Raw genomic sequence first — 25,889 nt, forward strand, 5'->3', positions numbered from 1 at the left:
GAAAGACAAAGACTGGATGATTCCACTCAGATGTGAAATATAAAGAAACAAAACAAAAGAACAGGCAAAACTTAACCAAAACAAACCCTAAAAATATGACCTGCAGAATCAGGTCTACCAGAAAGGGAAAATGGGGGTGCAGTCCAATGGACTGGAGAGGAAGATTATTGTCTCTTTGACGGTGGACATGGTGTTGTAACAAACACCTGAAGAGGGTGTGAACGTTTACCACCGAACTATGTACAATGTTGTAATTCAATGTTATCTCAATAAAAATTAATACGATTTTTTAAAAGAAAGAAAAGGAAAAATAAAATAAAAAAGAGACCCATTCCAATTTTCTACTAGACCATTCACTTCTGAAAAATGTGAAATACAACACAACCAATGGATCTCAAGGCTGTGTGCCTGTTATCACTTTCCTTCACTGTAAAATGGGCCTCCTGGTTTGGAATGATGGAACTTAAGATCCTAAGACAATGAATCAAAAAGACTGTGAACCTTCAGAGAGTGATGCTGGCAGAGGCATTAAAGGCAGGAAAGGAAAACATAGCTAGATCATATAATATTCCCAGTAGGGATGATTCAATATTGTTTCCATGACGAAAAGCTCTCATGAAATCAACCTACAGCCAGTTAGTTGTTTGGTTTCCTCCTCGGTGATCCCACATCAAACTCAAGATTCATTTCAACTGCTGACAATTCTGACATTCCATGACAACAGCAGGTCAATCAACCTTGTGGTGATGTCCATGATCTTGGGTCCATGTATAACTCCAGTCTCCACGCCCATGACTACTATATACATAGCCCCACCATGCAAGAACTGAGGTTCCAAAGGAGAGGAGCTCGCTTATTTCCACTGGAGAATCATCTTATTCACTTGGTTGTTCTGTGATTCCTGTTAGAGGATGTTTCTTATTGGACATTGAGATGAACACAACGATCCTCACACTCCCCTAGATACCTCCACACATTTCTCTAGATTTTCTTGTCTCAAGTGTCCAGTATTTCTCATCCTAAGCCCCTGACAAAAAATTCAATCATTCAGCACTACTCATTAAACAGGGTTTGTCCTTCCCTCAGACTACTTCATCCTCCACACAAAGCTGGTTGCCAGTGTGCTGTCTAAGCTCTGTCCACCGGGAGGATTTCTCTTACACTCTCTTTGAGAGGCGTCTCTGAATGAAGCTGTAATACAGCAGTATATCAAGTGTACCAATATTTTTTTTAAGATTTATATTTATTTATTTATGCATACAAGAGCTGGGGTGCAGGTGAGAGGTGCGGAGTGGGGGAGGGTGACAGAGTGGGGAGCAGAACAGGCAGATCTACTGAAATACACTGCTGAGGGGAGCAGCAGGTGAGACAGCAGAGGTCTCTTGCACCCTGTGGCCAGGAATCTGGCCAGGGATCGAACTCATGCTTCAGTGGCTGGTGATAGCTTAATAGCACTGAGATTGTAACCCCTGTGCCAACAGGGAGGCCCTCAAGTGTACCCACATTTCAAGCTGACCCATGCATAAGCAAATCCAAGACTTATCTTCTTTGATCAGCTGGTTACAGGAAAGTTCAATGAGGCCATAAGTGAGGCACTGGTGCAAGAGAATAGGTGCAAAAAGGTCTGAATCAACTATTTTTTAACTTTCTGTGCTTACCAGACCTACTCATGTTCCAAATGTAAAATTTCCATAAAATTCTTACAAGCAATAGTATTATTAAAACATGCTAAGGTGCGGTGGATTGCTGATACTCCTGTCTGATTAGGTAAGTGTGAAAATACCCAGGATATTATGGACAACTCCAGTCACTTCCTGTCCTATAGTCAAGTGCCCAGTCTCGACCACGGTCCAGTAATGTAAGGAGAACTGCTTCTCAAATAGCAAATAGTTTTCTCCTTCACTTCTCCCCTTGCTTCAGTACCCTAGGATTTTATTCTGTAACTATCCCATTAGAGCTTTCCAGAGACACTATAGAACATTCTGGTCTACCACAAATACAATATAGATCATGAATATGTCCCCAGACAAGTGAATCTCTAGAATTTCACCAATGTGACAGGATCTTGGATTTTTTTTAAGGTTTATTTCCCATCTTATGAAGAACATATTTCTTAATAGAGAACCCAAAGTATTTGCCATCTGCTCCTGCAGATCTAAATCAACATATTATCAAAATCATTAACAGGTCTGATGTTCTGAAGCATGCCTAATAAGCAAGGTGTCTTCAGACTTATAACAAAGAGTGTAAGAGATTGCATAGGTCTGGAGTATGAATACTATTTTCTATTTCAAGTGATTGCAAACCGTTTCAGATCCTCCCTCTTGATATTGAATTGAAGATCATGCATTTGCCAGATCAGCAGTTACATAGTAAGTAACATAGCCAGAGGCTATGTTGATTTGTTCAAATAAAGATACAATACATATGAAACCATTATTATTGGAGCTACCACTTGATTAAATTTAAAGCAGTCTATTATCAGACAGATGAATTAAGTGGGAATATAGTTCAGCCCCACTAAAAATCTCTTTAGGTGGCACTAATTTCTGCCATCCCACCATTATGAGATTTTGCTTTTTGAGTTATTATCATCTTGTTAGAGATGAGGGAATAAGGTGGGAGTGGCAACCTCAGAGGCCTGCACTAGGCCTTTCCTATAGGTCTAAGAACCACAGGTAAGGAAATCAATCTGAAGATTCCATTTGCCAATATATTCATTTAGATTATACACTGAGGGATGAAGGAAATGACCATGGAAGGAGGGGGGAGTTCAGTGGACTCTGAACCAAGTGTCACATGCACTTATAGACTGCATCTCCATTTATCAACTGACTTCCAAATGTCTTAAATCTAACAGAGGATTATGATGACATATTAGATTTTCTGGTTGTGAGTTATATTGTCTGGAAAGCAGACTCTGTGAAAAGAAGCATGATAGGGAGTGGTTTTGGAAATAACACCTGTAAGGGAATGAGGATAAATTTGGGGAGGGGAGGATATTGAAATGTAATGCAGTTGCAAGGGAGGTTTCAGTTGAGGCCATGGGACCCCTGAAGGTTGGTATAGCCTTTCATATCCAAAAAGGGCTCAGCTAGCAGCTAGCAGCAGGCAACATACCTATCAGGTGGGAAGATGAGTCTTTCTGACCTGGAGGGGCAGCCAGGGCACATGCTACAATCATCCATCACAATTCACCCCTTGCGCTGCTTGCATCCACTTAATTTGGAGAGTAAGTTTCTCACTTTAAGAATAACTCCTTCAGGATTCTGAGTGTTAATAGGGCAAACCATAGTCCAGCCATTACAGGCGCTCTCAGACCACATCTGATAGCCATCATTTCCTTCCTCTACTACCCATCTCCACTTCCCTCACTATAGACTAGCACTTCTGCTGTTCTAGAGTCTTTTGTGGTAGAGTGAATCAGAAATTAATCCTTAAGGGATTCTGAGTTCCTGATCACCATGTCTTCTAAGTCAATGGGAACTTCTTTTATTCCCTTACCACTAAAATTGGGCAAGATCTTCCTTCCCTAATCTATTGCCCAGCCTGGACCTGATACAAAGCCTTTCTAGCTCTGGACCCAATGCATTGAATGGATCAGAGCATAATGTTCAAGAAAGTAGCAAGCTGTCTCCATAAACCCAGAAGATCAACCAGGCATTTAATTCTTATTTGTGGAGGGTACATAAGGAAATTAATTTGTCCTTTATTTTAAAGGAATATCCCAACAGGTGTCAGGCCACAAAATCTTCACTGACAAGGTGAACTTCTGGGTTTCTCTTTTACCCTCTGGAGTGCATGTGTCATACCAAGACCTCCTGATACTTGCCACTTCTTGATCATCAGTTCAATGAGCATAATGCCACCAGTATGCTAGACCTATACAATGTTTTACAGGACATTTAGATGGTCTGGTACCATTTGAACTCTATTAAGAATGGACATAAGAAAGACTATAAATGTACACTCTTGTTTGTTCCAATTGAGTGCAAGAGCATCTAGTATTCTTTCCTGATAGGAATAAAAGACAACAGATTTGGCATATCAATAGCCACATAACATGAACCAGAGAGGACTTATTAATCTGCTCTAGTAATAATATTAGTATGGCAATGTCATTTAGAATTTCTATTTAGTTGAACTGGTAGGAATTTGCTCTTATGGCTCTTATTCATTCATGTGGCTTTATAGGAGGAAAACTAGTGAACTATTAATAAATGGGTAGCAATAAAAGTAACAACTAGCCATGTATTCCTTATACCTTTAAGATATCACCTTAAATTAGTAATTAGCTACATTCAACCTTTGATTCTCTCTCTCCAATAAGTTATCCAATTCTGTTGTCCTTATAATCACTACTTTCCCAGAACCTATCCAATACCTGAATGCACTCAGGGCATTCTCTTCTATCAGCATCCCTAAGTCCTATCCCACTTCACCACAAGCAACAGTTTAAACAACTCTCCAGCTACAGTCCATCAAGAGCTCTCCAAACTCCTCATGCACCGACGATGGGCTCACTGCTGGCCACCCAGGGAGGGCAATACAGCTCCAAAATGCCACTCTAGTCCTGTCTTTGAGTGACTTGAAAAACAGACTCTGAGATGGAGATTTCTGTGCAAGAAGTTTACTAGGAAGAATTGCTGGAACAATTGAAAAACAGTAGAGAAAATGTGAGTAGACAGAAAGAAATTAAACTATGATACAGCTCTAGTAAAGCCTCATCTCTGGCCCTTCAGAGTTGTTTTCAAATAAGTCAATGAAGTGAGGCCTTTGTACCCCATTTCAACCTGTAAATGAATGTGGGATTCCCAGAGAGAGTTATAAGTTTGGAGAAGATAGTTCCTTTGGGATGAAGCAATGCCCAAAGAGCCATCAGAAACTAACACTCCCAGCATCTGGGAGAATTAATGTCTCAACCCTGAGGGGGACCTACAGGGTACATCGCAGTATCTCCTATAGCAAAGGTAAGAATGAAGAGAGTTGTTGTTTTTTTTTAAAGATTTATTTATTTATTCATACAAGTACTGGGTACAGTCAGAAGTGTGGGAGGGTGAGAGGATTCACCAGAGCCAGAGAGGGAAGCAGAGCAGGCAGAAGGACCGAAGTACACTGCTGATGGGAGCAGCGGGCGGCAGGAGAGGTCTGCGCTCCATGTGGGACCCTCACCCTGCGGCCGGGGATGGAACCAGCGCTGCAGAGGCAGCTGCAGCTTGGCAGCACAGCGCTCAACCACTGCACCACCAGGGGAGGCCCAAGAAGAGAGTTTTCAAGCCTAAGAACCAACTAGATCAGAACTGAGTGTAAACAATTCTAACAGAACAAGTCTTGAAAAATTTTATTACCTTTTTTTTTTTTTTTTGTGGGACCCTCGACGGGGATCGAACTGGGGCTGTGGAGGCTGCGGGCAGCCTCACAAACCAGTGCTCAACCGCTACGCCACCACAGGAGGCCCAAATTTCATTACTTTATTAAGCGGTATGTTGGGCCACTGTCCCAGGCCGGGTAGGTTCATTGTCGATGCATGCAGATGAAAAGAGAATTTTGGAGCCTTCAGTATCTCTAACATGCCTTTCACGCTGAATCAGGGAACAGGCCAGCAGGCAGAGAGCAAGTAACTGAGGTCTCTAGCCTCAGAGTGACAAGGCCATCACAGAGCTGAGAAGCTCCTTTTATCCCCAGCTGCTAGGCCCAGGTGCCTGCATTTACATATGTGCATGCCCAAGCTCTCTGGCCCGGGTGTCCATGGTCACAGGCGTGTGTGCCCTGCGCATACGTCTCTCAGGCCCTGGTAACCGTGGAAGTAATGCAACCTAGAGGAAAATAAGACCACAGATGCCAGCCATAGAGACTAGGGCGGGAGGGCAGAAAAAAACCTGAGCCACTGTTTTCCCTACACAGTTCAAATTAAATATGAGAAAATGTTACATATGCCCAATCAGAAAGGCCCCAAATGTTCACATTTCTCTTCTTTGGATTATAAAACAGAGAGGAAATAGACCTACCAAATATCAGAAACCTGAATGTCAAAACCTAACTCAAGCTCTCCTGCCCACGTGTGACTCCGCAGGTATGTATTGTTAAAAACAATTTCCCTTTGCAAAACAGGAGCAGCAGCTCTCCTGCCCTCCTGTGACTGCAGATTCCTCTCTTTTTCTCCTTTTCCTAATAAAACCATCCTTTAAAAAAATAAAACAAAACCTCATTCAATAGATTCATGTCTCAATAGATATCACAAACAAATAATTACATAAATTACATAGTATGGCAGAAGATATAAGTGTTATCCCCCCAAAAAATAATAGAATGGGATAAGGGCATTCAGGAGCAAGAGGGGAAGGATGCAGGGTAGTTTGCAGGATGAAATCAGATGGTCATGATAGACCTGAAAGGTAAATGGGCTTTCAGGCTTTTCTGCCCTCCCACCATTAGGATTGCCCTGCCTGATGGGGCACCTGCAGTTCTTACATGGTTGCAACTATCTTGTTTATTTCTGTGGGCCATGGGAGGAGTAATGAGGTAGTTACTGAGAGAAGCAGAAGCAGGAGAAAGGCAGGAGAGAAGAAGGAGAGAGAGAAGCCAGAGAAGCCCAGAGTGAAGACTTGCGGGGGGGTGGGCCTCCTGGGCCCTCCAGCACCCCTGCCTGCCGTGTACCTGTTTGCCACACTACATGTAAAGCTCAATAAAAGCCTGAGAAAGCCACTGAGGGCTCCAAGACTCTTCTTTAACCGTCTGCTGGATCAGAAAACCTGCACTGTGCCTGTCCTGACCCTACAAGACCTCATTACGAAAATGAGAAAATGCGTTTTAAAAAAAGACTGGAGGTTAAGCGAGAGAATGAACCATGATAACATCTAAAGGAAGAGCATTCCAGGCAGTCAGTGCAAAGGTCCTAAGGCAGGAGTGTGGTTGCCGTTTAAGGAACAATGAGGACGCCAAAGTAACTGGAACAGAGAGTGTAATACAGGAAAGTAGTAACAGAGAGGCTCAGAGGGAATCACTGGAGGGCCTATAAGGAAGCCTGCCGGTGTCTCTGACATTGACTTAAAGCTGGAGACTCAACTAATACCATCCATGCCAATCAACCAGAATCTCTGAGTAAAGAAGTTTGGGGACTATCTTATCACTCCATTTATACCAACTTTATAAGCTCAATGCTTTGGCAGCTTTTTAGTACATTTTCCCTTTGGGTAAACGTAATCTCATGCCCTCCTTTAACACATTATTTTAGATTCAAAAGCAATGAGTTACGGTGACTAAAAATAAATCAAAGCATTGAGAAAAAGCACGGTTTTGTTTCCAAACTACACATTCCCCCTGGGTATTCTGATACAGCATTTCTCCCTTCCCGCTCCATCTCTTTCCCCAGAGCCATATTTTCTGCAGTGAATCTCTTTATGGGCCACCTAATGAGTCTTAAGCAGATCCAAACATGAAAATCTTTCCCTCCAAACTTGTAGATTATCTCTCAGATAGTCACTCAACCACAAATTAGAGCTACTCAGTAGTAATCTACTAAATGAGTTATGGATAGAAACCAAAATTGGAATTCATAAACCAGAATTAACATGTGGCTGGAATTTACTGAGACCACTCATTCAGCATTCTTCTAGAAGGCTGGCAGCCACACAATGTTTGGCAACAAAGGTACATGGATAGAGATTTGCAATTTCCACAATTTTCTGGAAGAACTTTCTGCTTTAAGTGCCTAAGTGCAATCTTCATTTGGTTAGAGTTTCCACTTGTTGCTCTTCTTGATTTATAATTCTAAATTATAATAGGCTGAATTCATCATTATCAATTTATTTTGTCATGAATTATTTTGTATATTTGTATGAAGACCTGGTCTGTAATTTTCCAAAAACTACATTTAATGCATATACATTGTGATTTAAATAGGAATTATCTGTGCCCTCTTTGTTAAAGTCAGTGTAAACGTAACCCATCCAAAAGTTGGCGCATCGTCACAATGTTGGATAGAACTGGTAGAAAGGGATAACTTTGCTTTATTCAGGATCTTTATTGATGTTCAATTATTAAACCAATTTTATATTCCTTTGATAGTACTTGATCATGATCTATGATTCTTTTCATTGAGGTTAATTTGCTAATAATTTGTAAAGATCTGCTTTAGGGATGACTTGAAATTTTATTTTCTTATAACTTCTTGGTCAAATTTTGGTAACAGAATTATGATGGTGTTACCATCTCTTATTTCTGGAGTAGTTTGGATAAGATAGATTCCACTTCTTTTTTTTTTCCCAATAATATGGAAACATTTTAAATTTAACAGAACATTTAATTGCATCAGTTTCTCATCAACACACATGTCATTATATTGGCCATTTCCACTGGTTGGCAGATGGCTCTTCCACTAATGGTTCCCATGGTTTCCATTGTATCATTTTTCCTGCCAGACTTAGTTCCTTTTCAGCCTGAAGAATCACCTCTTCTATTTCACCACCCTGAAGTCGATCCTCTAATTTTTTAACATCTGTTTCCACTTTAACAATACCCAGCTTCTCATTGGTAATCTGTTCTGTGTACTTCCTATATGCTGCATTTTTAGGGATTTGCTCAAGAACATCAAGAATCTTTGTGTACAATATTCTTAGCCTCTCATGCGGAGTGTCACCTACAGCCAATCCCACAAGGCCAGTGGTCTTCTTCAGCAAACCCGCCATGACAGCGCCGAGTAGATTCCACTTCTTAAATGTTTGACATCACTACCTAGTGAAACCATCTATAAATGAAATTTTCTTTATAAGAAAGTCTCCATTTCTTTAACAGAAAGAGGATATTCAGATTGTCTACATTTTGGGATCATATTTGACAAATTGTGTTTCTCATAGCATTTGCCTAGTTCTTTTAGAGCTGTCATGTTTATTGGTATTAAGAGTTACATAATATTTTCTTTATACTCTTTTAATATCTGTACGATCTGAAGCAAAATTTCCTCTTTGATTTCTGACATTCTGGATTTGGTGATTCGACATTCCTTCCTCCCTTGCTTCCCATGAAAAGGGGAAGAACATGAAACTGGCTCCATTTTCCCCACCCCCCCACCCTTATTTGCAGGCACCGTGAATTGCAAGTCCCAGTTTGCAAGTCCTTTTCCTAGGAAAAGGCAGCTGGTAAGGAGTGAAGTGTATATATAAATAGAGAGGGGACATATGTGTAGAGGAAGCTTGAAGGAGAAACATGAAGAAGAAATATGTAAGACACTTGGAAGAGACAAATGGGTGACAAACACATGGGGAGGTTACTCTTTGTCCTTGACAGAGACAATAGCAGCTATTACCTTGATCTCAGGTTGCATTGTGTGGTATGTTTTGAATTTTGAGTCTCTCTTGTCCCAGTGCTCTAGGACTTGACTCCTTTCTTGCGATTCCTTGCCAGAAGTTACCTTAGACTTGTGGCAAGATTTCAGGCCTTATTGACCCCACTTTAGTCCAAACCTATTTGGCCAGGCATTTGCCTACAAGGATATGGGGGATTTGGGACATCTTATTGGGAATCTGTTATTTGAAATTCTGTTCTCCCTTCCTTTGTGCACACCAATTCCATTAAAAATGTATCACATGAGAAATAAAAGAGAATAATATATATGTATTATAAGTAATATCACACTAGGCGTCTACTTCCTTTATCTTTGTGCACGTGGATGGCTAAATCCCTTTCAGAGTGTGCACCCCTCAGCCACACACTAGCAGTGATTTGTGTACTCTCAAGCTCTCTCTGACTATATATATGCAGTCTTATTAGGGGCTTGTCAATTTTATTCAACTTCAAAAAGAAAACTTCAGTCTTGTTAACTTTCTCTATCTTTTCCTATTAATTACCACTTTATTTTGTACTTATTTGTACTTTCTTTGCATTGAATATTCTATTTTAGCATCTAGCATCTATTTTAGTATTTAGTATTTTTTCTAATATAAGCACTTAATACTATACATTTTCCTCTAAACACTGCATTGCATTTTGATATGTTGCAGCATCATAATTCAGTTCAAAATATTTTCTAACGTTCTTGTGGTTACTTTTTTGATACATGTGCTATTTAGAAATGCACTGTTTAGTCTCCAAACATATAGTGATTTCCTAGATATCTTTTAGGTATTGATTTGAAGTTTCATTCCATTGTGATCAGCAAGCACACGCTGTTAAATAGTCATCTTTTGAAATAAAGCTGGACTTATTTTATGGTCCTTTTGGTGAAAATTCCATGTGTACATGACAGAATATGTATTTCGGAGGTACTGAGTATAATGTTCTGTAACTGCGAATGAGTAGACTATAAATGTCTATGTCCTAGTGATTTTTGCCCAAGCAATTGCCTTTTGTCTGATGATTAAGTATTAGATTGTTTTATTTCATAATTTTTGCTTCATGCATTTTGAAGGTCTCTTTATATGTGTATAAAGTTTAACAATTGGTAGGTTTTTCTCATAAATTACTTTTTCATCATTATGAAATGTCTCTTCATTTTTTTTATAATACTCCTTACCTTCAGATCTACTCTGTGTTATTTTAATTGCCATATCACCCTCTATGTTTACCATTTTCATGGCTTTTTTTCCCATCACTTTATATTCAATCTCTCTATTAAAAGCGCATCTTTACCTCACAGCGTACAGTTTGATCTTATTTTTCATGTAGTGTGAAAATATCTTCTCTTAATTGAAATAACTAGCTACCTACTTTTAATGCAATTATTAGTAGGATTCATTTTAAGTGCACCATCCTGTTTCACTGTCTGCTTTCTGTTCCTCTGATATGCCTTTCCTTCCTTAGGTTAATTACATGTTTTCAGTATTTCATTTTAATTCCTCTGTTGATTTTTAGATATATCATTTTTAGTGTTTGCTCTAGGGATTATAATATTCAGCCTTCATTTGAATCAATTCAGTTACATCATATAAATGTTACAACCTTAAAACTGGAGGGAAGATCCTTTCAATCATCTAGTCTTTGTGTTTTGTGCTGTTGTAATTCTATATGTATTTTACATAGATATAAAATAAACCTCACAATTACAATATAATTTCTTTTGCTTTAAATTCTGAGTTGTCTTTTAAAGAAATTGAAACAAGAAAAAAATAATCTTTTACATTTACCTAATTTACCTAATTTACATTTACCTAATTTACATTTACCATAATTTCCATTTCAGGTTTTCTCCCTTCCTTCCTCTAGAGACCAGTTTCTCTTTGATACCACTTTACATCAGCCTGAAACACTTTCCCTTTACAGTTCTCATGCAGGTCTTCTGGAGATAACTTTTCTCTGAAATGTTTTCGTTTCACACATATTTTAAGGATATTTTCATTGATTGCCCAAATATGTGTTAAAGCAGAATCTCAGGAGGTACAACTCGGATATTCATAATGTTTTCAAAACCCTCTAGGTGATCCTAATATATTCTTCAGGGTGGAAACAATTGGCTTATATTATATTTTCTAACTCTTTATTAGCTTTTGTTTCTTAGGATCTCCATGAGTATATTTTCATGTCTTCCTTAAAAACAGTAAAGTTATATATTTTGACTTTCAGCTTGGGGGAGACCAAGGTACACCCTTCTTGGGTGTATTCATTAGACACCAGCTACCTCCACCATGCCACCAAATTTGACCCCAACAAGCTCAAAGTCATACCCCTGAGGGAATAGGAGGGAAATCGGTGCCATGTCTGCCTTGACCCCCAAAGTTTGCCTGGTCTGTCTCCCAGAAAAGTTGGTTGCCAACTCAACCAGTATTAGAAAGGTCTGTGGACTGTATTGACATGGACCATTCAGAACTCACAGGCCCTAATTGAAGTGGTACCTTTCATCTCTGTCCTTATCATTAAAGCCCTCAAGGAACAGCCAAGAGACAGAAAAGAAGAGAAAAATATTAAGTACAGTGGAAAGATCACCTTTGATGAAATTGTCAACATAGCCCGAGAGATGTGGCACTAATCTTTAGCTAGAGAACTCCTACAAAAGGGCACTCCATCCAGTCTCCAGAGCCCCTCCTTTGAAATAGTTCTTTAGAGACACATTTTTTTCCCTTGCAGTTGACTAATTACTTTACTAATTACTAATTACCATTTTATAATTCTCAGCAATGATTCGTACCTCATTTCCATCACAGATTGTTTTCCTGGAGCTTTGGAAAGAGCCATGTGACTAATAGGTTATTTATTTTTATGAATCACTAGAAACTCTTCCTTGCTCTTGTTCCTAAAGGAGTTTTGATTGCTTGGGGGAGAAAAGGGTATATTAAAATTACAAGGGGGCACACTTGATTTTGGCTGCCCATAGTGAGCTGGTGTCCTAGCAGGCAAGCGAGGGAGAATAATGCCTCCACAGAAGGAACCAGACACAAGGGCAAGAAGTGAAAGAAAATCTCATTTAGAATTACCAAGGTCACTGACATCAACAAATAACTCTCAGCTGCCTCCCACTCTTTTCAAAAACTAATCTAGTTTTTCTTAAGCTGTGATGAAAAAGTTGTCTTCCTAGCAGCCCTGCTTGACTGATGGGCAAACATCATCCTTTTTATCTGAAGGGGGATATAATTGATTCTCCCCAGACAAAAGAAGGCCTGGCAGTTTGGACAGGCACTTGTCTTGCAGAGCCTCCCCCTCCTAGAGAAGCTGTGACTGGTTGGCCCACCTGGGGCTGCTCTAAAGGTTGACACAACATCTTGCACCTAGTAACTGCTCAGAGTAGTTGCTGAATTGAATTCAGATAAGTTCCCGTATCTTTCTCTAACATCACCCAAGATCCTTCAGTACAAAGACAAGCCTCAGGACCCTAAGATTGTCCCAAATTTTGTTGTTCAAAATGTGATTCTTATACTTACTGCTTCCTTTGGGAGCTTGTTATCCGTGCAGTATCTCAGGTCCCATCCCAGAACTTCAGAGTCAGAATCTGTATTCTAACAAGAGACTCAAGGGATCTACATGGGCTCAAATTGAGGGGCTAAAGTATCAAAATCAGGAAAGACAAAGGAAGATGGGAAATTGTTAAAGACAGGGGAAAACATAGGAGAATGACAATCAAAATCAGGAAAGACAAAGTGTTATAGGACAGCCCCGATATTGAACGGGTTGCCTGGCTGTGGGTCCTCACCTGCGCTCTTAAAAGGGACTTATTTATAGTCCACTACAGGCACACACAAAAGGTTAATAAAAGGTTTATTTACAAGGGAAAAGGAAATAAGGAAATGTACAACTCAGGGAGAAAATAGGGAAATAAAGTCTTTAACGCGTCCTACCGGATCTGCTGACCTGGAAACCCAAAGTCACTCTCAGAGCTGGCCGGATGCTGCGAGCTGGCAGAGAGCCAAAATGCCCCCCCCCCCCCCAAAAGCCCAAGTGTCTTCCTTTATACTCACTTGGCTGCTTAACCCCACCCTCAGGTCCCAGCCACCTTCCCTTTGGAGGGGATGGGATTTGGAGTTCCCAGTGTCTTTGGCTTTGGCCTGGGGTGGGGGTGGAGTCCACAAAGCCTGTATGGAATTTGCTTTGGGACATCCTTTTCCCCCTAACAAAAGGAAGATGGGAAATTGTTAAAGACAGGAGGAAACAAAGGAGAATGGCATCCCAAAAGCAATCTGGGATGCTGGGTGGAATTCTAGAGCAGAAGAAGACACTAGTGGGAAATTTGGAGAATTTATTATAAGGTCTGTTAATAGTGTAGTATCAATGTCAATTAATAGTATAGTATCAAATGTGTAGTTTCCACATTTGAAGTATGGATTGTTAATTTTACAGAAAGTTGAGTGAAGAGTATGGAAATTTACCTTCTCTGTGAGTCTAAAATTATCTTAAAATGATTTTTTTAAGTTTTTTAAGAACTTGGGTTTATTAATTAAGGTAGAAAAATAAACTGTTGTAACAGGAAGAAGGTGCAGGAGAGACTGCGAAGGGAAGCAGGATGGAGAGGCAGGAGACCTGGATGAGGCACATGGAGCAGAGAGACATGTGAAGAACCTGCGCTTGCCTTCTGGTCGTGGACTGGGTGACACGATGAGAGATGCCGGTGAGAGACCCATGGGGAGGTGACAATGGCAGCTTTTATTTTGATTTTGATTTTTCTCCAGGACTTGTCTGGCTGTTTCTGACCCTTTTCTGTGGGTCCCCACCTTTTTCTGTGGGTCCCCAAAGCCTTCTGGGAGGCTTTGGGGTCTTGCTCTAGGCCAATCCCATTTGGGGGGACTTTTACCCATGAGGGGATGGGTAACTTTTGGTGCTTGGTTTAGAAACTATATTCTTTGCCTTTTCCTGTATTTTTTACTAATTGTATTAAAGTTCCTTTCCATTAAAAAAATGAATAAATAAACTTATAACAGAGAACCCAAAAAATATAGTGTTTCAAAGAACACAGCAGTTCTCTCACAGGTAGTAGTTCTGAGGTCCTGGACCACTTAACTGAACAGCTCTCCCCACAGGCCCTGGGGTCTCCAGGTTTCCTCCACCGTGCAGACCATCATCTGCTAGGACTTTGTTGTCTTTAGAATGGGTGACACTGAGTTGCTACAGATTCTTTAATGGTCATGCAGAGTTCTTTAATGTAATTTCCATCAAACTTGCTGATTAGGTTGGGAAAAAGATTGTATAACTTTTTAACCTGGTGTCTGTAGGGTCAGTAACTGACAGAAGTTATATTTCACCACATTTGTGGATTTCTCCTTACAATTCTGTCAGCTTTTGCTTTCTACATTTTGAGGTGGTATAAGTGGTGCCATTTTATAACAACATCAGAGTTTTTATATCTTTTCACAGAATTGGTTTTTAGCAATATATTGTGATAGTTTTTCTTAATCATTAGTTTTTTAACTTTGCTTGATCTGATATTTGCATGACTACACATTCTTTTCTTTTTGTAGTTTGTATTTAACAGAGCTCCCTTCTCCTTATTTTTTATCTCTGTGTAATTATTTTTTGAGATATGTTGGCATTTACCTACACTGTCCTACCTAATAACCTATGTACAATAATTCAGATTATTTACATATTTGATTTATTTCTATGACCTTATTTTGTATTTCATGATTTATTTTTTCCTGAGTTTTATTTGATTAATGATATTTACCTTTTTTTTAGAGATTTATTTATACATACAAGGACTGGGGTATAGGCCAGAGGTACAGGGGCAGAGGGTGACAGGATTCACCAGAGACAGAGTGGGGAACAGAACAGGCAGAGTGACTAAAATGCGCTGCTGAGGGGAGCAGCGGGTGAGACAGGAGAGGTCTGCTATGCCATGTGGTTTAGCTCCCTGGCTGCTGGGAATCAAATTCATGATGCAGCACCACCAGGGAGGTCCCTGATTAATGATACTTTCTTTAGATAGTTTTCTCTTTCTACTAATTTGAAACATTCTATTTCTGTTCTTCTGGTCAGGAATTCTTAAATTTTTAATATGTACACTTGACCCAACAAAGTTTAAAATAATCAGTGCCCTTCTCCCCAAAACACAAAAATCTTATAATGCTTTCCCTCCAATCATTCTGTTCCCACCTTCCATGCTAGCATTATCAGGTTTTTCTAACCATCTGAATTGCTCATTTTTATTGTTGATATTTGTTTAAATGTACCCACATGTTCACCATTTTCTTTGCTCACTATTACTTCAGAGATTTCTCCTTCTTTCTAGGTTGCTTTCCTTCTTCAGTAATTCATTCTCTAAAGTGGTAAATTCTCCAAGTTTTGGGTTTTAAATATCTATATTTCACCCTCGTGCTTAAATGAAAATTGAGTTAGATAAAGAAGTGTAGGTTGGTACTCCCACATTTTGAAGATATTATCCTATTATCTTCTGGCTTCTATTGTTGTTGATGGGAAATCAGCTATAAATCTTTTCTTATTCATTTGGTTTCAATAACCAGTAATTGGTCTTTTCTTTCTGGTGACTTTTAATGTTTTTTCTTGTTTTTTGTAATCCTGAATTTTTTGGAAGTAGAATTATTTTTATTTAACCTCTCTAGAAATCATTGTGATTCTTAAAACTATGGATTCACTTCTCTTGTCAATTCTAGGAATTTCAAAGTTATTAACTGTTCTACAATCACCTCTTTCTGTGAGAAATCTTAGTAGACTTAGTTTGTACATTTTCACTGTATCCTCCATGTTTCTTAACCTCAATTACCTACTTTTCTCTTTATTTCTCACTGTGATGTATTCTCAGAATATTTTCAAATCGACATATAGCTGACTATTTCTCTATTCAACTGTGTCTATTCAGCTGTTTAAACCAGTGGCTAAATTTTTTCCAGCGATTATATTTTTCTCAAAGTTCTATGTGATCCTTTCAAATCTGTCACTTTTTCATATTATCTTAGTCTTATGATGTAAAATCCTTTTATTCATTTATTCATTTAAATGTATTTATTTTCTATTTTATTTCATATATTCTTATTCAAATTATCTAAAGTTCTTAGGGATGTAGCCTGATTTTTGTTTCCACTGTACAAACCTTTTATGTCTTGAATTAGGAGTACATTTCCCTTCAGAACATTTTTGCATTCATTCCAACAAAGAGTCCTAGCTGTATCCTTATGTGGGAACAATTTTTATGAAAAAGTTTTGGTTTGTCTGTTGCTGCACCATCTGGGTAATATAAATTCACCACTCAAACTCAGATGAAACACAGTTCTGTGGTTATGAATTGGGGTGGATAGAGATAGCGGATCCTTTTGCTTCCCACCCAAAGACAGGGAGAGATTCCTGTTATCTTCTGTTCCAGTGCACAGATTTTCCTAGTCCACTATTTTGCTGGGATATAACTAGTTAACCATGTAGATTGGAGGAGAAGTTTTGTTCAGCTCCAACTTGGTCTTTTTCATCAGCTCCTGGCCTTATTTCCTATTACTACATGAGCATTAAAATCCAAGTTCCTGAGCTACAGAGACTGAAAACCTTCTTTGTGTTCTCCCCTAACCCAAGGAATAAACACGATCTTACCATTGTGATTTTCAGTTCCAAGGAATGTCCTCTCTTTCTCTCAAAGCTAGCTAGTCGTTTTTTTTAAATGTCTGCTATACATCTTTACAGACACATCACCCAACACAGTGATAGTGAAGGCAAAGATAAACAGCTGGGACTGTTAGGGGGAAAGGAGGTCCTGAGCTAATCCCATACAGGCTTTGTGGACTCCACCCCCACTCCAGACCAAAGTCATCAAGACATTGGGAAAGACAAATCCCGTCATCACCAAAGGGAAGGTGGCTGGGACCTGAGGGTGGAGTTAAGCAGCCAGGTTGGGTATAAAAACCAAACACGTGGGCCTTGGGGTCTTTCGTTCTGTCGCTCACCTCCTGGCTTCACGGCTCCTGGCTTGCGGCCAGCTCTCATAGTGCCATTTGGGATTCCTGATCAGCGGATCAGGGAGGACGCATTTAAAACTTTGTCTCCATTTTTCTCCCTGAGCTGTAGATTTCCTCATTTGCCCTTCCCTTGTAAATAAATCTTTTATTAACCTTTCGTGTGTGCCTGCAGTAGAGCATTGATAAGTCCTTTTAAGCACGTGGGTGAGGACCCACAGTCAGGCACCCCGTTTTGTATTGGGGCCACCCTATAACAGGACTACATCAAATTAAAGAGCTTCTGCACAGCAAAAGAGGCAATAACCAAAAAAAGAGAAACCCCACCGACTGGGAGAACATTTTTGCACACAACACTAATGATAAAGGTCTGATCACAAAAATCTACAAAGAGCTGATGAGACTCAACAAAAACAAAAATAATCCAGTCAAAAAATGGGTAGAAGAACTAAAAAGAAACTTCTCCAAAGAGGAAATGCAAATGGCCAACAGGCATATGAAAAAATGTTCAACATCACTTGTCATCAGGGAAATGCAAATCAAAACTACAATGAGATACCACCTTACACCAGTGAGAAAGGCACATATTAAAAAAAAAAAAACTAGCAACAACAAATGTTGACGAGGTTGTGGAGAAAAAGGAACTCTCCTGCACTGCTGGTGGGAGTGCAAACTGGTCTGCCCACTATGGAAAGCTGTGTGGAGACTCCTCAACCTACAGAAGATAGAGCTTCCATATGATCCAGGAACTCCACTCTTAGGTATTTACCCAAAGGACACAGAAACATTAATTCCAAAGGGCACCTGCACCCTTATGTTTTTAGCAGCACTATTTACAATAGCTAAGCTATGGAAACAACCCAAATGCCCAAAAATAGATGACTGGATCAAGAAGATGTGGTACACATACACAATGGAATACTACTTAGCAGTCAAAAAAGATAAACACATGTAGTTTGCAGCAACATGAATGGAGCTAGAAGGGATCATGCTCAGCGAAATAAGTCAGAAAGAAAAAGAAAAATACCGGATGGACTCACTCATAGCAGGAATTTAGCAAATCTAAATAAGGGACCAGGAAAAAGACTAATTAGTACAAAGTAAAAATCAAAATCAACAAGCAACTATAAACCAGAGACACACACTATGGGCGGGGGGGGGGGGGCGGAGAGAGGAAGGATTAGGGTCAAAATAAGGGGGGGTGCAATTGGATGGGGAATATAACCAAAATGAAAATGCATACATTGTGCAAAAATGAAAAATGATGTAAGAATTAAAATAAACAAATAATTACATGTGTTATAATTAAATAATTATATGTGTGTTATAGTAAAAAAAAATAAATAAATGTCTTTGCTATATTTTGTCCAGAATAACTGCGTATTTGCAGAAGGATTTGAGATTATCCAGTTCTAAAAGCAACTTGGATATTGAAACAGAATTGTTCACTTCTTGCCTCCACGTCCTCCGGTGCCATTCCGTTCCCAACTATAACCGTCTGCTTTTGCTCCCCTCTCTCTTATTGTTACTGGAGGAATCCTGCAATAACGCAAAACTGCACGCATGAAACTGATTCTTCTACCTGCTATGTCCCTCTTTATATGTTTGCTTAACTCATTAACCTGCAAGACACATTTAATCTTCTCTGAGGAACCTTTGCTTTGGGCCTCTATTATCCCACAGATCCCTGTGCTTATTTCTAGCTCATTTACTACTTTATTAAGAATATTTCTTTTATGGTGCATGGGTGCCTTAGGGAAGAAAATTCTATGGGGACTCAATCTGAGGGGATGGGGGAAGCAAATATTGTCTAAAAAAAGGTAAAAAATGATAAATGTTAAAATAAAATAATAATTTTTTTAAAAAGACATTATTTGGACATCGAAAAAAAAAGAAGAATATATCTTTTAGTTTCTCCTTCCCTATTGTAAGATTCTTGCATTCTGGGGACTACAATTTACTTCTAGTATCCACAGAATAGTATCTGACACATAGTGGGTGTTTAACATATTAGCTAAGTGAATACATGACACAGACTACTTCCATAATTACCATCTTCAAAAGGTTTAGCAATTCTCCACTTGAAACTTAGTTTCCTGGAAAACATTTATGTAAGATCATCATTTGAGGAAGAAGAGGGAAGTATATCAAGCTCAGCACACTAGATCCTAGGGATAGAAGGCACACTGTATTCCTTCCCCTGAGGGGCCAGCTTGAGATAAGAAAGATGTTATATCCAATTGAACTACATCTTCAGCTCCTTCAATGACATGCCATAAAACACGGTACAAAGCCTCAACCCATTATAAAGGTCATGCAAGATTTAACACCTGGTCTGTTTTTCTAGGATCATTTTCTGTTACAAACCTTTGCTCATTTCCCCAAAATTAGTCTGCATCATGTAGTGTCATATATCACCCCTTGATCTGAAACCCCTAGAAATGTTATGTACCAGAGCTGAGAGAGAGGTGAGTTTGTTGCAAGCACATTGTTTGCTTTTGTTTTTTACTACTAGCTTACTTTATGCCTTTTAGGTGTATATCAAAGGAAATTGAATGTATTTAATTGTGTTACTCTTGGCCGTAATAAAATCCTCTGCTCTTTCTGCCCACGCAAAATCATAAACTTTGTATTACAGTTGGCTTCTCAGTTTGTGAGCAACACTCCCTCAGCTCAGCTCCAAAAGAGAAAAGAGTAGGGAGAGAAAAGATACTTATGTTTCAAGTCCAGCATGGCTCCAAAGGGCAGTCATCTCTGCCTTCCAAGACCTGGGGCCCAAAGATAAGGGTATTGGCAAACTCCCTGATGTGGGGCGCCCTCAGGGAACTCTGTTCTTGAGATGTCACTTTTCCCAGTGAAATCTGCAATCCTGTTGAAAAGTATTTAGACGAGCTGATTACTTTAGAATAAGTATGTAATTATTTTTGTGGTCAATTGAGACAACATCATATGGGAAATAACAGATGTTGCCCAAAAAAGAATTCAGTTTGGCAGATGCAGAAGCATAGTGGGGAGAGGACATCCTCGCCTGGCGAGGTAATTGCAAACAGCTGTGGGTGTGCAGAACGCTGAGCCTAAGAAAACGGCTTACAGGAAGGCGCATCTATGCTCTGCTCTCCCTGCCTCCTCCTGATACAGATGAGGAAACTGGGGCCGGAGAGGAAGTAGCATCTTTAATTCCAGGATTTTCTTTTCTGCAAAATGCAGGAAGCACTGATAGCCCAAAGACACACATTTTATTGTCAAATTATTATCTGAATTATTGTCAAATATATTTAAGCTATTGAGAAGCCAGTGAACTCCACTGAGCCATTGACAACAGAACAGCTTCTGTCCTCAATGTGGCCTCTGCCCCAGCACATACCCTTATAAATGTGGCGTTCTGAGCACTAACAACTGAGCTCTGAGCACCAAGCCCCCAGCATGAGCAACAGGCATATCGGCCTCCTTGTGAAAGGACAGCATCGGTTCAGTGGATCTTGCCAGCTTTCCAGCTGCCCCAACTCTAAGGGGACATGTGTTGGTGTTCAGAAAGTTTATGCATTTCCTCTATATTCAGAAAATACACTGAATATCTTTTCTACTCTCTGTTTATTTGCAGTTTAAGTCATTCTCCAAATGTCAGTGGGATCCTGAATTTGTTTCAGGCCTCGGACACATTCTAAAAAGTTCACTTTCTCCTAGTCTCTGCCTATTGGGGTGGCCCAGTGAAGAGGAGGGACCAAATTCTGCCCCTGATGTCCAGATACCACCGGACATCCTTTTCCCCCCTAACAAAACCAGACAGAGCACACCTGAGCTGTGCCTGCTCTGAACTCCAGCCCCTGACTTCCAGAACAAGGGGGGTGCTGGAAAGGGGTGGAGCTAAGTAGCCATTTGTAGGTCTTTAAAATGGAGTGAAGTACATGGGCTCTCTCAGAGCTGCTGTGGAAGACAACTACCCCACTGGGTGCCCTACCTTTGTATGCATGCCCCATCACCCCACCACACCCCCAATCACTTCACCTCCTTCCTTCCCCCAATTTCAGGGGCTGCAGGACTCTGCCACACCCTTGCAGTTCCTGTACTTGGAACTCCACCTTCACCACTGATCCGTAACTGGACCTTCTCTTTCCCTCTACCCTACCAGTCAGTGTTCCCTCTCTCTCCACCCTGTTGTTTAGAGTAAATTAAGCTTGTTCCTTTTTTGCTGCACCAAAGTCCCTTTTGTTTGCATTTGTGGATTTGTGGTGGCAGGTGGCCAGACCCAGAATTGGTGAAAGAGATTCTGACCTAGTGACAATTTTTAGACCCCTTGCCTGATATGCCAACTATGCCCTCTCAGAGGAGAGAACAGGTGGGGATGGCAGCCTTCACAAAAGCTCACTCTGGGTCCACTAACCCTAAGCAGCCTGTTCTGCCACCATTTTGTTAGCTACAGTTCTAAATCCTAAGCAAGATCAGAATGGCCAGTAAGTTAGGCACAGGAGCCCAACCCTGCAAGGTGCCTTTCAAATCAATCAAGAGCACAAAGCTGGATCAGCTGGGAAGAATATGCATCAGGAGGTGTGACAGGGAATGCCCCTAGGACTGTTGTATAACAAGGGATCCCAGAAGCTTGATCAGTGGAATGCCTTGTTGATAAGATTAAAACCTTGGCTGGGGAACTAGAGCTTGATCTCAATTACAATATCAAGTCATCAGACAGATGAGAAGTGCCTGGAGGGCAGACTCACAATCCCTGATACTATAGATGACAGAGCACTTTTTCTAGTCTCACCCCTCCCTTTTCTCTTTGTCCTCCTTCCTCTCACCAATCAATAAGAAGGCCAGGATCTTGCCGTCAGCAGCATCCTGCATTATGTAGCCTGCTCCACGACTCCCATTTCTTTATCAGCGTGGTGTTGCCCAATGCAGCAGCTCACCTTCCATCTTCTTCCTGCTCCTCTTCCCCCTTCTGCTGCTTCTCCTCCTCCTTTAAGCCCCAGTGCCTCCTCCCTTTTAGCCCCATCCCATTACCTCCATACATGGCCACACCCCCATGGAGCCCAGCACATCCCCAGTGCATTCAAGCTTGCTTAATAACAAAGGTTGTCCCATAGTAAAGGCATAGAAGAACATGAGTCACGTTCTTCCTCCCCTGCCTTCTATTTCTCCGAGTCCCAGCCTTCTCCCTCATCCCACACCTTTGCTGCAACACTGACCCCAGGAGTGTGATGAGCTCAGCTCTTCTACGGGGTAACCTAAACCTGTGTTTCTTTCCCTTTTCAACTTTAACTATGATCCATACACAAATCCGTATTTGCGCAAATAGTTAACAATACTGTGTTAAATAATTGAAATTTGCGAAGAGAGTAGATCTTTATTGTTCACCACCACCCCACAAAAATAGGAATTGTGAGGTGATGGACATGTTCATCAGCTTGGTTACAGTAAGCATTTCACAATGTATAAGAATATTAAAAATATCTTGTTGTACACCTTACATGTAACACAATTTTTCTTTGTCAATTATATTTTGATAAAGCTGGAAAAAAAAGAAATTATTTATACAGATGGTGAGAAAAGTAACCACTCTCATGCTCTGTTCTGAGTGTTCCTAGGCTTGGAGGTATAATTCTAGACCCTTCCAAAAACTCTTTGAAATTCAAATCTAGGGCTTCTGGAAAATTGTTCGAAAACAAGTTTTGGAGTGAGCAGTCTCATAGCAGAAGGGAGCAGCTGTTTTGCATAAGGACAAATTCAGGAAAAATAAAAATATTTAAGAGCTGTAGTTTTCTCCCTTGATGGGTAGTATATATTCCTTTGACCTAGATGTATCTGCTTCATTGATTAGAAAATGTCCAGGAAGTAATTGCCCTCATTTTTCTGCCACACATTATAATGTTAACATTTGAACTAATTTGAGAATTGATACCACAGAATTAACTTTTTAACTCTCTAGTAATATCCTCCTGAATAGCCAGGGTGGGTGGGCAGACAGGCAACTTAATCCCAGTCAGCCTCACTTTGCATCTGAAAACTTGTAGTGGGTAATCAGAAATAGGGGAAGTTCTGTGATCTCTGTTCTATCTACCCTTGCAGGGTGAAGCTGAGCAGTGAGGGGAAGCTAAGAAGGCTTAAATAAGACTTAGGAGGCAAAAGGAAAAAAAGACTTGGCGGAGGCATGTGGAGCAGAGAAACATGTGAGGAAGCTGCACTTGCTTTTCAGCCTTGGACTTGCACCAGGAACTTGGGGAACAATGGAAGGATGTTATAGGACAGGGAGAGGGGCAGCCCAAGCCCCGCAAATCTGCCTGTTCTAAATGGGTTCTGCCATCCGCCGCATCAACACAAAACATAGGAGACTTTAATGGGAAGGAACTTTAATAAAACTAGGAAACAATACAGGTAAGGCAAAGAGTCTAGTTTCTAAATCAAGCACCCAAATTTACCCATCCCCTCGTGGGTAAAAGTCCATCCAAATGGATTGGTCCCGAGCAAGGCCCCAAGGCCTGCCACAAGTCTAAAGCATCTTCCAGTGGGGACCCACAGAAAAGGGTCACAAACAACCGGACAAGCCCGGAAGGAAAAGAGCAAAATCAATATCAAGATAAAAGCTGCCATGGTCACCTCCCCACGGGTCTCACCCACATCTGTGTCACCCAGTCCACGACCAAAAGACAAGCACAGTTTCTTCACGTGTCTCTAGGCTCCACGCGCCTCCTCCAGGTCTCCTGGCTCCATCCTGCTTCCTTCCTCAGTCTCTTCTGCAGCTTCTCCTCTTCCTGCTCAGCTCCACCCTACCTTGGGTGGGGCAGGGAACCTGGAACTTCCCCCTTTCCTGGGGACCACCCTGTTACAAGGAGACATTTGGAAGAGATACAGATGTGGGTGAGAGACCCATGGGGAGATTAAAACTGGCAGCCTTTATTTTGACCCGTACTTTGATTTTGCTCTTTTCCTTCCAGACATGCCTGGCCACTGGAATACGGGCCCCACCAGAAGGTGCCGTAGACTTTCAGCAGGTTTTTGGGTCCCAGTGGCCCCACTTTGAGCCAACCCTGTTTGACTGGATATTTACTTAGTGTTTTGCTGGGAAACTATGTTCTTTATCTTCTTCTTTCTCTACTGCACACTCATTCTTTTAAAGTTCTTTTCTATTAAAGATCTTACACACTAAGAATGTTTTGTCTTTATGCACAGATGGCAGAACCTATTGAGAATGTGCAAGTTTGAGGGGCCTAGGGCACCCCTCAGTCTGCCTGCTAGCAAATTGATCTTCCCAGCTGCTACTTAGTGTTTAGATACCAGTAGTTAGAGACTCCAGAATTCCACTTGAAGCAAAATCCTGCAATCATTTTAATAGGTTTTAAAGAGCACAAGGAATGCGAAACCGTTGTTCAAAACGGGAAGAGTCCATGTCTCAAATGGCAAGAATCCATCATTTTAATACTGGATAGTATTCCACTGTGTTTGTATACCACGTCTTCTTAACCTGTCCTTGTTGGGCACTTGGGTTGTTTCCATAACTTGGATATTGTCAGTGGTGCTGCAATAAACAAAGGCACACGAATATCCCTTTTTAACGAAGTAAGTCAGAGGAGAAAGGCAAATAGCACATGGTTTCACTTTATGTGGAATATAAAGAAATGAAACAAAGGGCCGGTCCAAAGCAAACCAATAACAAATACCCTAGAAGCTTGTCTGCAGAATTAAGGTCATGGGCAGGGAAAAGGCTTGGGGGAGGGGGAGAGCAAAGAGTGGAGAGAGCCCAAAGGGCTATGGGGGATGACTGTGGGTGCCTAGGTAAGGTGCGTGGTGCGGGGACACGTATCTTAACAGATGTGATCCTTTGCATCACATACAGCACTGTAAGCTAGTGTTACTGTTAGGGGGAAAGGATGTCCTGAGATAATCTCATACAGGCTTTGTGGACTCCACCCCCACTCCAGACTAAAGCCATCAGGACATTGGGAAAGACAAATCCCATCACCACCAAGGGAGGGTGACTGGGACCTGAGGGTGGAGTTGGGCAGCCAGGTTGGATATACAAACCAAACACGTGGGCCTTGCTCGCGCTCTGGCTCACAATCGCTCGCCTCCTGGCTTCACTGCTCCTGGCTGGCAGCCAACTCTGAGAGCGCCATTTTGGGATTCCTGATCAGCGGATCGGGTAGGACGCATTTAAAACTTTGTCTCCCCAATACCAAACACGTTCTATGAAGCCAACATTACACTAATACCAAAACCGAACAAGGACAACACAAAAAAGGAAAACTACAGGCCAATCTCCCTAATGAACACTGATGCAAAAATCCTCAATAAAATTTTAGCTATCAGAATCCAACAATGTATCCATAAGATAATTCACCACGACCAAGTTGGATTCATTCCAGGGGCACAAGGATGGTTTAACATCCGAAAATCAATCAACGTTATCCAACACATCAACAAAAAGAAATATAAAAACCATATGATAATATCAATAGATGCTGAGAAAGCTTTCGACAAAGTGCAACACCCATTCATGATAAAAGCCCTTGAAATTCTTGGGATACAAGGAACATACCTCAACATCATAAAGGCCATCTATGACAAGCCAACAGCCAGTATCAT

General features: G+C 40.7%; 1 protein-coding gene across 1 annotated transcript; it reads right to left on the reverse strand.

Annotated features, from left to right (window-relative positions):
- Positions 1–8,336: 8,336 nt before the first annotated feature.
- Positions 8,337–8,687, reverse strand: LOC311171597 (NADH dehydrogenase [ubiquinone] 1 alpha subcomplex subunit 5-like; the record flags this gene model as incomplete). The annotated part of the gene is made up of 1 exon (XM_084234566.1): positions 8,337–8,687. The coding sequence occupies one exon, from the start codon at positions 8,685–8,687 to the stop codon at positions 8,337–8,339; it is 351 nt and encodes a 116-aa protein (XP_084090692.1).
- Between the last annotated feature and the right edge of the window lie 17,202 nt (positions 8,688–25,889).

Source organism: Talpa europaea (genome assembly GCF_964194135.1).
Source record: "Talpa europaea genome assembly, chromosome: 6".
Lineage (NCBI taxonomy): Eukaryota > Metazoa > Chordata > Mammalia > Eulipotyphla > Talpidae > Talpa > Talpa europaea.